This window comes from Coenobita brevimanus, chromosome 4, assembly GCF_032717465.1.
Source record: "Coenobita brevimanus isolate Jiangsu-jjx chromosome 4, ASM3271746v2, whole genome shotgun sequence".
Taxonomy (NCBI): domain Eukaryota; kingdom Metazoa; phylum Arthropoda; class Malacostraca; order Decapoda; family Coenobitidae; genus Coenobita; species Coenobita brevimanus.
Genome location: NC_136957.1, coordinates 32,263,428 through 32,278,323, shown reverse-complemented (window position 1 = coordinate 32,278,323; position 14,896 = coordinate 32,263,428). Strand labels below are relative to the sequence as shown.

General features: G+C 42.6%; 2 protein-coding genes across 3 annotated transcripts in view; one reads left to right on the top strand and one right to left on the bottom strand.

Annotated features, from left to right (window-relative positions):
- Window positions 1-14,896, bottom strand: part of LOC145394684 (single insulin-like growth factor-binding domain protein-2) — a 469,535-nt gene that overhangs the window by 215,523 nt on the left and 239,116 nt on the right. The gene's annotated exons all lie outside the window — the stretch shown is intronic.
- The window catches only part of LOC145394711 (single insulin-like growth factor-binding domain protein-2), an 87,494-nt gene that overhangs the window by 2,063 nt on the left and 70,535 nt on the right, over window positions 1-14,896 (top strand). The window contains exons 2-3 of one of the 2 annotated variants that reach the window (XM_080268495.1): window positions 6,896-7,010; window positions 8,120-8,529. In XM_080268495.1, coding sequence (XP_080124621.1) covers window positions 6,896-7,010; window positions 8,120-8,242 — 238 coding nt within the window. In that variant the 3' untranslated portion in view covers window positions 8,243-8,529. Of the gene's footprint in view, window positions 1-6,895; window positions 7,011-8,119; window positions 8,530-14,896 lie in introns of those variants that run through there. The other variant, XM_080268509.1, reaches the window with a different exon arrangement.

Below are 14,896 nucleotides of genomic sequence, written 5' to 3'. Positions count from 1 at the left end.
CCGAGTCCATACAATCTCAAAACAGTCCACAAAGCCTCCCTATCAGTTCTGTCATGCATTTTCTGTAAGTCCATGAACGCCCCAAACAAATCCTTACCTTTTGCCAAATACTTTTAACACACCTGTCTCTCAGCAAACACCAGATCCATGCATCCACTCCCTCTCCTAAAACCATACTGCTCATCGAAAATCACACCCTCTGTACCCTCTTTAACTCCCTTAATCAACACTTTGCCATACACCTTTCCTACAGCACTCAATAGACTTATACCCCTAAAACTAGTACATGCATACTTACAATGGAACCACACATGCACTTGTCCAGTCAATCGGCACCATATTGTTCACAAAACACACACTCAGCAGTCTTACTAACCACTCCACAATAGCCACTTCACTACCCTTCAAACATTCCACAACACACCCATCCATATCTGCAGCTTTCCCTGCTTTCATCTCTTTTACTGCCTAATGCACTTCCTCCATCGTGATCAAAGAATCATTTAACTTTCAACTTTCCCAACACATTTACTCCTTGCACCCTTCCATCTGCCACAATTTCAGCCTCCCTTTCCTCTTCTACATTTAACAGTCCTTCAAAATACTCTGCCCTTCTCTTCTTTACTGCATCCATCCCAATGAACATAATTCCATCCCCTGGTTTTACTCATTCTTCTTTCCCAGATTCCCCCCTTTGCACCGTCTTCACTTCCTTCCAAAACATTTTCTTATTCTGTTGAAAATTCTTAGTCAACTACCTATCCCACCTCTCATCTGTTGCCACTTTAGCATCATGCACAGCCCTTTGTGCCCTCCTCCTCTTTTCTCTATTCCTCTCATATGACACCTTATCCTTCTTCTGCAGCCACATTTCGTATGCACGTCTCTTCTCATCTACAGCCATACTTAACTTCCTCGCACCACCATTCACTCCCCTTTCTTACAACACCACCCACTCATCTCACACAACACACCTCTTCCGCATACCCAACCACAGCACTCTTAAACAAGTGCCATTCCCCCTCCACATCGCCAATTTCCTGATCTTTTACTGTGTTCCATTTATCTTTCAACTTCTCCTGATACTCTATCATTTTCTCTCTTTTATCCAACTCGCTCACTTTCAAAACCTCCCTGCCACACCGAACTCTCCTGGCTCTCACCCACCTCATACCTACTCTCAACTTTCCTTCCACCAGGTCAGACATACGTTGACTCTCCCCTCTCAAAACTCTCACATTAAACAATCTTCCTCTTACATTCCTCGATACAACCACCTTCAGTCCTCTATCAACAACCCTTCCACCCTTCTGTCTCACCCATGTATACTGATAGATAATCTCTTCTCAAACAAGGTGTACATCCAATCACCATATCTCGCTCAACACATCCCCGTCATTCATTCCCCACTATCATTTGTTCCAGGCACAACATGCATACAAGTGACCTCTTCAACTGCTACATTTTCCACGCTACTGTAGCATTTAGATCTCCCAATTGCTACATTCACATGTGTTCCAAAACTCTCCAGACACTAGTTAACATCATTCCAGAGAGACTCCCTGTTTTCTTCATCCCTTTCACTACCAGCCCCATATGCACTCACTGATACCCACAACGCACGTCCAAATTTCGCTTTCACCCAAATCAGTCACGATGACACCTCCTTCCATTAAGTCACACACTGCTGCACTTCTGGGCTCACTAAGAAGGCCACTTCCTCTCTCACTCTTCCTCTGTCAATACCTGACATCCTTCTAGTTGCACTTACAAACTTAGATTCACCTTTCCATTCCATCTTCGTTTAACTCAAGGCTAAAACATCCAACTTCTTCTCAGAATCATTTTCCCGGTACGATTCCTTTTAACTTCAGTCGTACTAGATCCATGCACATTCATAGACCCAATCTTCAGGGTACGGAGATATCTCAGTCCTCCTTCCCATTCTGTGCCCTGTCTCACTATAGGAAATAAAAATACAGGGGAAAGGGTGTGAAATGGTGTGAAATGTGTAAGATCAGGAAGAAATGGGCGAGGAAGATGCAAGGAAGGAGTTGCTTTGTTGATGAAGGAGGTGTGGCAGAGTGGAATGAGAGACTACAAATGTGTCAGCTCAAGGTGTATGTATTTCAAGTTCAAGTTTGAGCAGGTGAAAGTGGCGGTGATTGTAGCATCAGCACCGGGTGAGGACATGTGTGAGAGAGAGAGAAAGACAGGTGTTGGGATGAGCTGGAGATGTAGTGGGAGAAATCTCCAGGAGCTATAAAGTGATCGTAATGGGTGATAGGAATAGAAGGTAGGCACTGGTCATGAGGATGACATAATGGGTTGTTATGGAGTACCAGGAGAAAATGACAATGGGAAGCTGCTAAAGGATATGTGTCAGGGGAGAAGGTTGTGCATTTGAAACTCGTATTTCAAACACAAAGATGCACATAAACATACATGGCACAAATGGAACGAGGATCATGTTGAAAGAAACCTGATTGATCATGTGCTCGTCGAGAGGTCGATGATGGGAATGGTTGCTGATACGAGGGCCGTGAGATGACGATGTGGAGGTCTGTCAGATCATATGATTGTGATATGCAAGATCAAGCTGAGAAGAGTGAGGTGGATCAAGAGAGAGAGAAACAGCCATGGAGAAAGACTGAAAGCTGAAAAGCTGAGGATCAAAGAAATGGCAGATGATTTCAGGACCAAAGTAGAGGAAAAGTTAGAAGCACTGAATTGAAATGAAATGGATCTAGACAGCCTGTCATATAGGGATTACTTAGTTAGGAATGCTAAAGCAGTGTGTGGTGTGGCAAGAGTAACAATAAAGTAGAAAGGTACAGCATGGTGGAATGAAGAGGTTAAGAGAGTGGTGGAGGAAAAGAGGAAGAAGTGGCTAAAGTGGTTACAGGACAGGGGTTCAGTTGAAATAAGAACTGAATATATTGAAAGCAAGAAGCACGTAAAGATACTGTTGAAGAGGAAAAAGAGGGAGGTAAATGATGATATGGGAAGAAAAATGAATGCGAACTACTCTGAAAATAGGAAGTTATTCTGGTAAGAGATGCGGAAATGTAGTGAAAACAGAAAGAAATGTGATGGTGTGAAGGATGTTGGTGGTAGATTATTAACCCATGGGGATGAAGGACCAAATGGAAAGAATATTCTGAAAGCCTGATGAATGGGAATAGAGAGTCCAGAGCGGCTGTAAACATGACTGGTTTTCGGGGTGTGCAGAGAAGGAATGCAGTACCAGGAGACGTGACACTCGCACAAGTGAAGAGTACTGTGAAGCAGCTGAAAAATGGGAAAGCAGCAGGGGTTGATGAGGTGTATGCAGAGATGCTTAAGCATAGTGGAGAGAGAGAATAGTGCTTGTTGGAGATATGTAAGAAGGCACGGATAAGTGACTCTGTGCCTGCAGAGTGGAAAAAGGCTATGATTGTACCCCTGTACAAAAATAAAAGTGAGCGAAGTGAGTGCAAGAGTTATCGTGGCATAAGCTTATTGAGTGTGGTAGGGAAGGTATATGGAAGAATTATTATAGAGAAAGTAAGAGAGATATCAGCAGTCCTAATGAGTGATGAACAGTGTGGTTTTAGGAGTGGCAGAGGATGTGTGGATCAAATATTTGCAGTGCGACAGATAGCAGAGAAGGCTTGTGAGAAGGACCATAAGGTGTTTATGGCATTCATGCATCTGGAAAAAGCATACAACAAAGTGGACAGAGAAGGATTGTGGAAAGTTTTGCGCATGTATGGTGTAGATGGTAAGTTGCTAGGTGCCGTCAAGAGTTTTTATGATGGTAGTGAAGGATGTTTAAGGGTTAATGGGCATCTATGTGAATGGTTAGCGATCGGTGTGGTTGTGCGACAAGGTTGTGTGATGTCCCCGTGGTTGTTCAATATATATATGGATGGGGTGATGAGAGAAGTAAAAGCACGAGTAATGGAGAGAAGGATGGCGTTGGTAATGAATGGTGATGGACGGAATATCTCAAATCTGTTGCATGCTGATGATGCAGTACTGCGTGCAAGTACCGGACAAGAACTTGCTAGGATAGTGCAGAGTTTTGTTGAGGTCTGTGAGCGTCGTGCCTTCGGAATAAAATAAGAGTAAAGTGATGGTTATTGAGAAAGAAGGTGACTCCCAGTGTGATGTTACAGTGAATGGAGAGAGACTGGAGTTGATGAGAGAGTTCAAATACCTGGGTACAGTAATAGAAAAGAGGAGAAAATATGCAAATGAAGTTGAAAGTAGAGTTACACAAGGAAGAAAAGATGCTGGTGCAATGAAGGCCTTGATAAGAAACAGAGGCTTGTGTGTTGCAGCTGCACGAGGCTTACATGGAGTGTCAGTGCCAAAAATAAAATATGGATGTGAGACTACGGTGTGGCATGAAAATGAAAAGTCAAGAGTAAGTGGAGATGGCTCTGCTGAGGAATGTATGTGGAGTACAGAAGGTGGATAGGATACGAAATAATGTGATTCGTGAAAGATGTGGAGTGAGGACGTCGGTGGACGCCAGAATCGAGGAGAGTGTACTGAGATGGTATGGTCAGGTGGAGAGAATGGATAACAGTAGAGTGGTGAAAAGGTTTATCTACGAATTTGAAGGATGGAGGAGGTGAGGTAGGCCAAGGAGAAGGTGGAGAGATATGGTGGATGAGTGTGTGAGGGAGAGAGGTTTGGAAGTCGGTGAGGCAAGGGAACTGACAAGAGACCGAACTGGCTGGATGAATGTTGTGAGAAGAAGTGCATGATCAGGGATTTGGCACCCCTTTTTAACATGACAGCGTCCAGATTGACTCAACTGTGAAGTTACAGAACGTGGTGAATGTTTTTGGAGTATCCAATAGAACCAGGATTCCGGGGGCTTGAATGATGACTGAATGGAAGCGTGGCCCAATGGATTGAGCAAATTTGGGCTGTCTGGACATTGCTACTCCTCACCCTGCCCTAGGGTGGGAAAGGAGGTCCGGATGATGATGATGATGAGAAGGAGGAGAGGGTCCCTAGCCCCCTCACCCCATCCCTTTTAGTTGCCTTTTACGACACACAGGGAATATGGTGGCAGAATTCTTCCCAACACAACCTGGCCACAGAGTGCTAGTACCACCCAATAGTGCAGCCAGATTGTGTCCCTCCCGCCACAGACTGTAAGGCATATATTATAGAGAATAAATTGTTATTGAAATTAAATGAACCACACTTAAGTGTGATGTTTTTCAAATCACTGGTTTTCCTACCTAATTCATTATCCTTCAGTTACTATAGTAGCGGTGCACGTCTGAAGGTGTCATTATAGTGTCCTGGCAACCTACCAGTCAACAGTACGTCCGATTTCGTGCGTAATATGATACGCATGTGATTCGTGTATAATATGTTCGTGTATAATAATAATTGTGTATAGTGTGATTCGTGTATAATATAATACGAAATCGCATGCACGCTTGAATGGTAGGTTGCAAGGGTACGATAATGACACCTTCATACTCGCGCCGCGAGAATAGAACCCCATGATTTATCTCCATTCTACCGCCATTGTCTTAAATCTTTCCCTATTTTTCTTCCCTCCCTTTCTCACAAACACACCCTTCCTCTCTTCATCCTCTCCCCTCCCCACACACCCTCCCTCTCTTCATCCTCTTCCTCTCTCACTTCCCCACACACCCTCCTCTCTCCATCGGCTACTTCCCCTCCCTTTCTCCATACCCCCATTTCCCCACCTCTCCATCTCTTACTTCCACTCTCTCTCCTCATTTCTCTCTCTGCCTCTCCACTTTCCCCTTTCTCCCCATTCACAATCCCCACCTCTCCCTCACCTTTCACTACTCACCCTTCCTTCTTCCCTCCCCCATTCCTAACTCCCCCTCTCTCCCTCTCTCATCTCTCTCTCTCTCTCTCTCTCTCTCTTCACATCCTATATTCACACTTCAATACATGTTTTATTTCTCTTTTTCTTTTCCGAACTCCTCTTCTCCCGTCCAATTTTTCCTTCCCTTTTTCATCGTCTTCCCAAGCCTCCTCCCACCCATCCCTTCCCCTCATTCCTGCCTCTCCTTCAACCCTCCCCCATCTTAAGCTTGCCTCCTCTTCTCCGTCTCCTCTCACCCCGCCTTCTCTTCCCCGTCTCCTCTCACCCCGCCTCCTCTTCTCCTCTACCCTGTCCCCACCTCCTCTTCCCCCTACCACCACTTTCTATCTCTTTTTCCGTCTCTTTCCGTCCTCTTCCTCCTTTCCTTTCATCATGCTTTCTGTTACCCCTCTCCCCTATTCAACCTCCTCTTACACCTATTTCCCCATGCCTGCCTTCTCTTCCTCTTATCTCTCGATCCGTGCCTTCTATTTCCCCTCTGCCTTTTTTTTTTTTTTTTTTCGCTTCGCATCTTGTTGTCCTTCGTTGGAGGGACACAAGTCAAGAGTGAGAGCAGTGGAAATAAGTTATTTGAGAGGAGCCTGTGGAGTCACATGGAGAGACAGACTGACAAATGAGGAAGTGAAGGAGCGGTGTGATGTGGATGTGGATGCTATAGGAAGCGTTAGGAGAAACATACTGAGGTGGTTTGGCCATGTGGAGAGGATGGAAAGTGAGAGACTGACGAGGAGAATGTGAGTGAGGTGGAGAGGGGGGAGGGAGGGGGGGCCAAGGATGAGATGGAGGGCTGGAGTGGAGAGGTATATGAGAGAGGGTGGGTGTGAGCTGGGAGCAAGGCAATGAAATGGCGGGGGATAGGGCGACATGGAGGCGAAATGTTTGTCGCCACCCCTTACGGGATTAAGGCGTGTGGCAATAGATAGACAGATAGATAGACCTTACTTCCCCTTGTGTTGTCTCTCCCCACCTTCTCTTCCCTCGTCCAGTATGATCTCTCCATTCTCACCTCCTTTTACTTGCCAGCACCACTGCCCTCAGCTGTCTTCCATGTGATCTAGACCAATGCCCAGAGCCTCCCGAAGACTGTCCTTATGGCACGGTGAAGGATGTGTGTTACTGCTGCTTCGTCTGTGCCAAGGTAAATATCTGGGTAGGTCGATAACACGGTTCGCAGGTAAGTAGGTCGTATGTGGATATAGTTCATTCAGAATTATAATTATTCTTGGCCACTTTTCCACCTCCATCATTAGTGTTTTACATAAGAACATAAGAAGAGAGGATAACTGCAGTAGGCCTGTTGGCCCATGCTAGGCAGCTCCCAGAAGAGTAACTGAACTACTAAAATGAGATAAGGATAGCAAAGAAGAAGGCTCTCCTCCGCTTAAGCAAGCTCAACGTGACAGCCGATCAGCACTCGCCTGGCAGTCACTCTTCAGGCATCTTTTGAAAAGACAGTATATCTCAGGCGGCACTGGCCTAAGTTCTCTGACATACAGTACATTCATTATACCTTTATGGCATGATGTTTTAATTTTCAGTCCCCCTGATGATAACCCTCCTCTAAATGCATATATATATATATATATATATATATATATATATATATATATATATATATATATATATATCATGAAGTTCCTTATTCTAGGAAATATTTAGCCTGCTGTCTAACACTGTTAGTAAAAACATATTCTCAGTAAAAAGATCTACAGTTTTAAACCTGCCCTTTCCCCACCAACTTCATCTTTCATACTTCGAATCTTTTCAGTATCCTCTGCACTCCAGTGATGTAGACGTATTTCCATTTATTCCGGCTATTTTCAAAAGATTTTATTCAGCTAAAGGTTTTTGGAATCAAGAGTAGTAAGATACATGCTTCAAAAACCTTTCCAGTACGAGAGTTCTTTCCCAAGCTGAAGCAATTCTCTACCATTAGCAAGAGTACAAGTTATACAAGTGACTGCACTGGAAGAGGTAATACTGTGCCATATACATTTCATGGTTTGATCAACAAACTGATTCCACAATGATTTTCACATTCATCCTGTATTTTTTATCCCAACCCAGCCAAATCAAACACTCTTAACCCTAATCTCATCTAACTTTAAAATAACCTAAACACTCCAACCCGTGAGCCCGGGTGAACTCAACCTACACTCTCTTCGTTACTGTCTAACCCACCCCAACCCACCCCACCCCACCACACCACACAACACCACACCACGAAACCTCATCTCTCCCCCACAGGGCCCGGGTGAGGAATGTGGGGGTCCCTGGGATATTTTAGGCAAGTGCGGGACTAATCTGACGTGCATAGAAAAAGGAAACAAACAAGAAGGACGCTGCAAAAAGGTGAAGCAGTGCGACTAGTTTGTGGTTGCTTGTTGACTGATAACCTGTGGATGGTGCCTGCTGTTGACCTTACCTACTGGTTGGATGCACGTTTTACCAGCTAATGATGTTACTTCATAATGTGGTTAGCTATTGATTGTAGTTATTTGCTGATCTAGTTAAATGATGTAACCTACAAGTACAGCATTGCTACTTTACTGTCACTTGTTCAGTAATTAGCTACTGATGTGGTTATATTTTAAAGATGTTAACTGCTGATAAATGTTACTTGCTGATATGATTAAATAATGTTACCTGCAAATACAGTGATGCAATTTCATTATTACCTATTGGATAATTATCCGCTGATGTTGCTACCTGTTAATTAAGTTCAATAGTTAGGCTCCCAGATTCCTTCAATTTAGGCGGCCACCCGATGCACTTGATGGCATTACAGATTAGTGAGAGAGAGAGAGAGAGAGAGAGAGAGAGAGAGAGAGAGAGAGAGAGAGAATGTATATATTTATTTATTAATATTTTTTATTTACGTGCTCAGTTCTGAGCAAATCTTATCACTCCCTCCCTGAGGCTCAGCACTCTATGTACAGCTGCCAGCACTCCCGTGTGTTACAGGGGCACGAGGGTTTGAAGAGATGTGGCAACACTGTGTTTTGTCACTTCGAAACAGTCCACGTAAGTGAAGCGGAGTAACCTCGATATAGTTCTGTCAAGGAAAGATATTTGTCGTATGTAAGCTCCATTTCGCAAGGTTGACATTTCAACCCCAATTACAGTATTGGTATAATTTACATTGTTCTACCTAAGGAAAATACTCGCCTTTATATGACGTATTATGACTGTCCACACTTATGAGGTAAACTGACGTGTAAGGGAGGGTGGGAGGGGAGGGAGGGTGTTCCCCAACCCCACCTGGGGTAAGAGGGAGGATCCCCCCATGGAGTCGGAGAGAGGGTGGGAGGGTGCTGTAAGCTTCGCACATGACACGGTGAGATGAGACCACATCTACTTCATACGGAAACTCAGCAATACTGAACAATAGTAAAACAATGAGTAACTTCATGAACTATGATTATGTGAGGAATCAGTCATGATAAAAAGGGAAAACTATATGTTTCAGTTCATGTATTAAGGAAATATTACGCTGTATAATCATAAACTGTGGGTGAAACCATGCCCATGACTTGAGAAGACACTGATCCAGACTGAGACTTGTGGATGGCAGCCTTCAGAGATCAAGGTCAACCCACTCTAGTAGTGTTAATCTTATCATTTTAATCATTATAACATCTTAAGCTAAAAGTCTAAATAACATCGTGAGCCTAGCATTAACACTTACACTGAGACAAAAATTGATAATGGAGCTAAATTGCTCTATATATATATATATATATATATATATATATATATATATATATATATATAAAATTGTGTGTGTGTGTGTGTGTGTGTGTGTGTGTGTGTGTGTGTGTGTGTGTGTGTGAGTGTGAGAGAGAGAGAGAGAGAGAGAGAGAGAGATTCTCTCTTTGCCTATATCCTTATTAGCCAGAAACTGATATTGTGATTCAACTTGTTAAGATTGTTTAGGTTAAATTATCGAACCATGTTCCCACCACCATCACCACCACCACTTCTCATTCCATTACATGCTTAGTTTCTTCCAGACTGTAAGGCAAAAGCGGATATAGCTTTCTCACCGGCGAGGTGAAGTAACCTGGGATAAATCAAGACTGGCTGCCCAACCTATGCTTGGGTGCAGAACTAACCAGGCGAATATGATTGGATGGTTTCTATATCCAGCTACTGTGCTGTCAGGAATAGTTTGCATTTATTAGAGGACTGTAAAAAAAATATTCGAGTTTATCCCTTCTTCCTATCGAAGTTAAAATGCATTTCACTCAATAAAAAAATCAATTTGACAGAAGAAACGAATCGGACTAATATAGCGTCCGAAACACTGGTATAGCCAAGACCTTCAGCCACATCTTGACACCTTTTACTATATAAAATTGAAAGCATTTTACTCAGTATTATTCATAAACAATGAATATCGTGTCACTTCAATGAATAGTCCTGTATGGACGTTATAGACTACCAGAAACTAAGCCTGTCTTGGAATGAGAGGTGGTGGTGGTGATGGTGGTGGGAACATGGTTCAATAATTTGCCTAAACAATTTTAACAAGTCGAGCCAAACTAGTTTTTGGCTAATAACGATATAGGCAAAGAGTGTCTGTCTGTCTCTCTCTCTGTCTGTCTGTCTCACACACACACACACACACACACACACACACACACACACACACACACACACACACATTATATCTATATCTATCTATCTATTCTATATCTATATCTATCTATCTATCTATCTGTCTATCTATCTATCTATCTGTCTATCTCTATCTATCTATCTATATATATATATCAGTAGGATAGAAGTTGTGAAAATAATGAAGAAAGTCAAACTGGGGAAAGCCCCAGGAATCAATGTAGTGTGTGGTGAAATGCTGAAGCGTGGGGGAGAGATAGTAGTAGAATGCATGTGGAAGATGTGCAGATTGGCCTGGGAGGAAGGTAGAGACCCGGAGGATTAGAAGTCAGGTATAATTAGTCCCTTGTACAAAGGAAAAGGAGAAAAAGAAGTGTGTGGTAATCATAGGGGCATTTGTCTTCTTAATATAATAGGAAAAGTGTGTGGTAGGATACTTACTGACAGAGTTAGAGAAAGAACAGAGGAATTAGTTGGAGAAGAACAGGGAGACTTTAGGAAGGGGAGAGGTTGTGTAGATCAGATATTCATTCTTAGATCTTTAGTGGAAAAGTTTCTAGAGAAGGGAAAGAAGATGTATGCGGCTTTCATGGATTTGGAGAAAGCATATGATAGGGTGGGTAGATAAGGATTGTGGAAAGTATTAAGAATATATGGAGTAGATGGGAAGTTGCTGAATGCTGTGAAGAGTATGTACTCGTATGATGGTGCGAAGGCTGCAGTGCGTGTGGATGGTAAACTGGGTGAATTTTCCTCTTTGAAGGTTGGGTTGAAACATGGATGTGTCATGTCTCCATGGTTGTTCAATCTGTAGATGGATGGGGTAATAAAAGAGGTACAAGGTAGGGCAGTGGATGTTGGAGTGGCCCTGGTGAGAGAGGGTAGTGTTTGGAAACTCCCTGTACTGTTGTTTGCAGATGAAACTTTGTTGTTGTGTGAAGACGAAGGGGAGCTGCAAGGCTTGGTGGATGAGTTTGGGAGAGTGTGTAAGAAATGGAATCTAAAGGTGAATGTACGGAAGAGTAAAGTGATGGTCTTTAAGAGAGGTGAAGTCAGTGAATATACAGTGAGGTTGGATGGTGTGGAAATGGAAAACGTGTGTAAGGATGGAAGTTTGGAGAGTGAAGTGCTTGAAAGGGTACAACAAGGAAGAAAGGTTGCTGGTTCCTTGAAAGCAGTGATAAGAAACAGGGAAGTGACCACGGAAGTGAAAAAGTTACTACATGACAGTATTGTGATACCAACTCTAACGTATGGAAGTTAAGCTTGGACCTTGTTGGAAGGACACAAGTCAAGAGTGAGAGCAGTGGAAATTAGTTATTTAAGAGGAGCCTGTGGAGTCACATGGAGAGACAGACTGACAAATAAGAATATAAAGGAGAATTGTGGTGTGGATGTGTATGTGATAGGATGCATTAGGAGGAACACACTGAGGTGGTTTGGCCATGTGGAGAGGATGGAGGGTCAGAGACTGACGAGGAGAGTGTATGTGAGTGAGGTGGAGGGGGGAGAGGGAGGGGGATGCAGAGGATGAGATGGAGGGATGGGGTGGAGAGGTATATGAGAGAGGGGTGTGTGAGTTGGGAGCATGGCAGTGAAATGGCGGGGGACAGGGCGACTTGGAGGCGATTTGTTTGTGGCCACCCCAAACGGGATTGAGGCGTCTGGCAATAGATAGACAGATAGCTATGAAACTATTACTTAAATTCTGAAACGTTTGCAGGTTTCTTGGCCATTTTCTTGTTATTAATCTCCAGGAAAATGATCAGTATTTAAGTGTGCAGCTACATGACAATGTGATGTCCACGTCACATGATATAATTTGCTCAATATCATGTAAGAGTACTGGGTCAGTCCCGCTACGAGAGTACTTGTTCGTCTATAAGCATTAGCTGTGAGAAAGAATGTCTCACTACTTTCTGTACTCCTTTTACTCTAACTTGGCCTAAAATCGTGATCTTTCCATCGTTAACGTTGAGTTGTACTATGAGATTATCACTAGACTATTGTGCTAAATATGAAAAAGTGATATGGAAAGCATATAGAGCTGCATTTTTATCTTTTTCTGTCACAAAGTTCCGTGAAATATGTTGCAAAAGGTCGAAAACTTTGACCAAGTTAAGGGGAAAAAGTTATATTTAAAGCGATCCACTTGTCTGATTACTGTTTGACATCCGCTGAGCTGAAAGGACATGGGGAAATCTTCGTCAGGATAGAATAAACATCAAGTAATAATACATGTTGGCGACAGTGTTATAAAAATTTAGACTCAAATTCACACCAACGGGAAAGTGATAAAGGCCTTATTGCCCGACTGAGGTTACCAACATTATTTCCTACACATCGTTTGACATTGTTCTCGGTCTTCGCGTTCTCGTTATTTCATCAATCTTCTTCACTACAGCCGACTCATTGTCAATCTCCCTTTCCTCCTTCCCAGATCATACTGAATTCTACACACTTTCACATCTTTCCACCTCATTCTCCGTCTTCCTCTCCTCACCCTCCCATCAGAGTCATTTCTGTACATTGATTTTATTGTCTTCCGCCTCCAACTCGGTTTTCCGCTTTTCATTATCACATTACCTCCACACACACACACACACACACACACACACACATATATATATATATATATATATATATATATATATATATATATATATATATATATATATATATATATATATATATAAGCCTCAGTGGTAAACTGTGCGTTTTTGTACACTGAAGAACGTGGGTTCGCGCTCCACCAGGGTAATAAACTTTGGGAGCGTTCTTCAGGCCACGTACTGCATTGGCAGACACAAGGAATGCTGTGGTTGAGCCAGTGTCACATACTATAAAGTATGCTTGCGCGGGCAGATTACACTTGGTTCACAGACTACACACATCCAAAGCCACTCCAACACTACAATTACACTTAAAAGCACTTCTCACCCTACATACAATCACTACTAGACAGCCTAAGCCACTTAGTAGAGATACATTGGCTGTATCGTCTCCACTTCGGTCGGGATAGGCCGGTCCTGCAGTGGACACTCAAATGACTGATGATAGATATGATATATATATATATATATATATATATATATATATATATATATATATATATATATTTTTTATTTCACCCTGTTCTCGGTCTTCTCCTTCACAGTCTCCCACAAATTTATTTCAGTCTTAATATCTCTGCTCCAGGCTCTTGTTAACAGAAAGTCCTGAAAAGTTTTCGTAGTGTTCTGGCATACGAGTAATCTATGCCTGGTAGGTAATAAATGCCTGCACAGGTGTGTGTGTGTGTGTGTGTGTGTGTGTGTGTGTGTGTGTGTGTGTGTGTGTGTGTGTGTGTGTTTGACTCCTCCTAGACTGTTTCATCGATTTCTATGAATCTTCCAAGGTGAGTTTGTCTTGTTACTGGGAAAGCTTTTCACTATGTACAGTTTTCCAACTAAGACTGTTAAGGGGATAAACCCGTTAACCAAATTCAGGTTTTTCAGAAATAGTGAAGGGAGTACAAATTTGGTCTTGATGTCATAGTACATGTTATACAATGGTCTGTCATCCGTAATGCGATATTTGAGGAGCATGACCCATAAGTGATTCTCTGTCCGTCCACTTTCTGTTTCTAGTCCAACAGGGCGGTCAGGTGAGGTGGAGGTTCCATTCTGTTGATTGTATTATCTTAGTAATGAAGTCAGGAATATAATGTTATCCTTCTGACAATTCACGACCATCTGTCTGACAACAAGCAAGCCACTTCACATAACGACGATAACTGAGGTCCTCTGGAAGTCAAGTCTGGACACCTTACGTAGACAGACATAACCTGATTTTTATTGCTCTTAATGAGAAAGTATCGTAATGGGCAAGGCACTCTTCATGCAGCAATGAGGTGGATTATATTTTCGGTCATGATTGTTCGCATATTCAATCTTGTGGATAAGATAAATACAGTAATTGCTGTTTTGACGCCAGCTAAAGAAATCATTTGATTTCATGAAGCGCCTCACAAAGTACTTGTTACAGCCCCATGTTATCATTGAGGTGTCAGAAGTAACACCTAACTCAAACAAAGCAGCTGTTGAAACTACTCGTAGTTTTTACTGGCATGTTTAGTTGAAACTTGTTTTAAAAGCACTTCAGTCCTGCGTTTTGAGTTTTCTCCAACCTCCAGTAGTAAAAACAGTTCTGCTTAGGTATAAGTATACAATACGTTTTACTCTAACCTGGCCGAATATCTGCATCTCTCCATCTTCAATGCTGAGCTGTAACAACAGATTAACATTAGATTACCATGCTATTCACGAGTAGGTGTCGTAAACAGGATATGGCATCAGTGCTCTCCTTTTCTTCCAGTGCGTTGCATGAAATAAGCTGTAGAAGGATGAAAATGAAGGCAAAGTT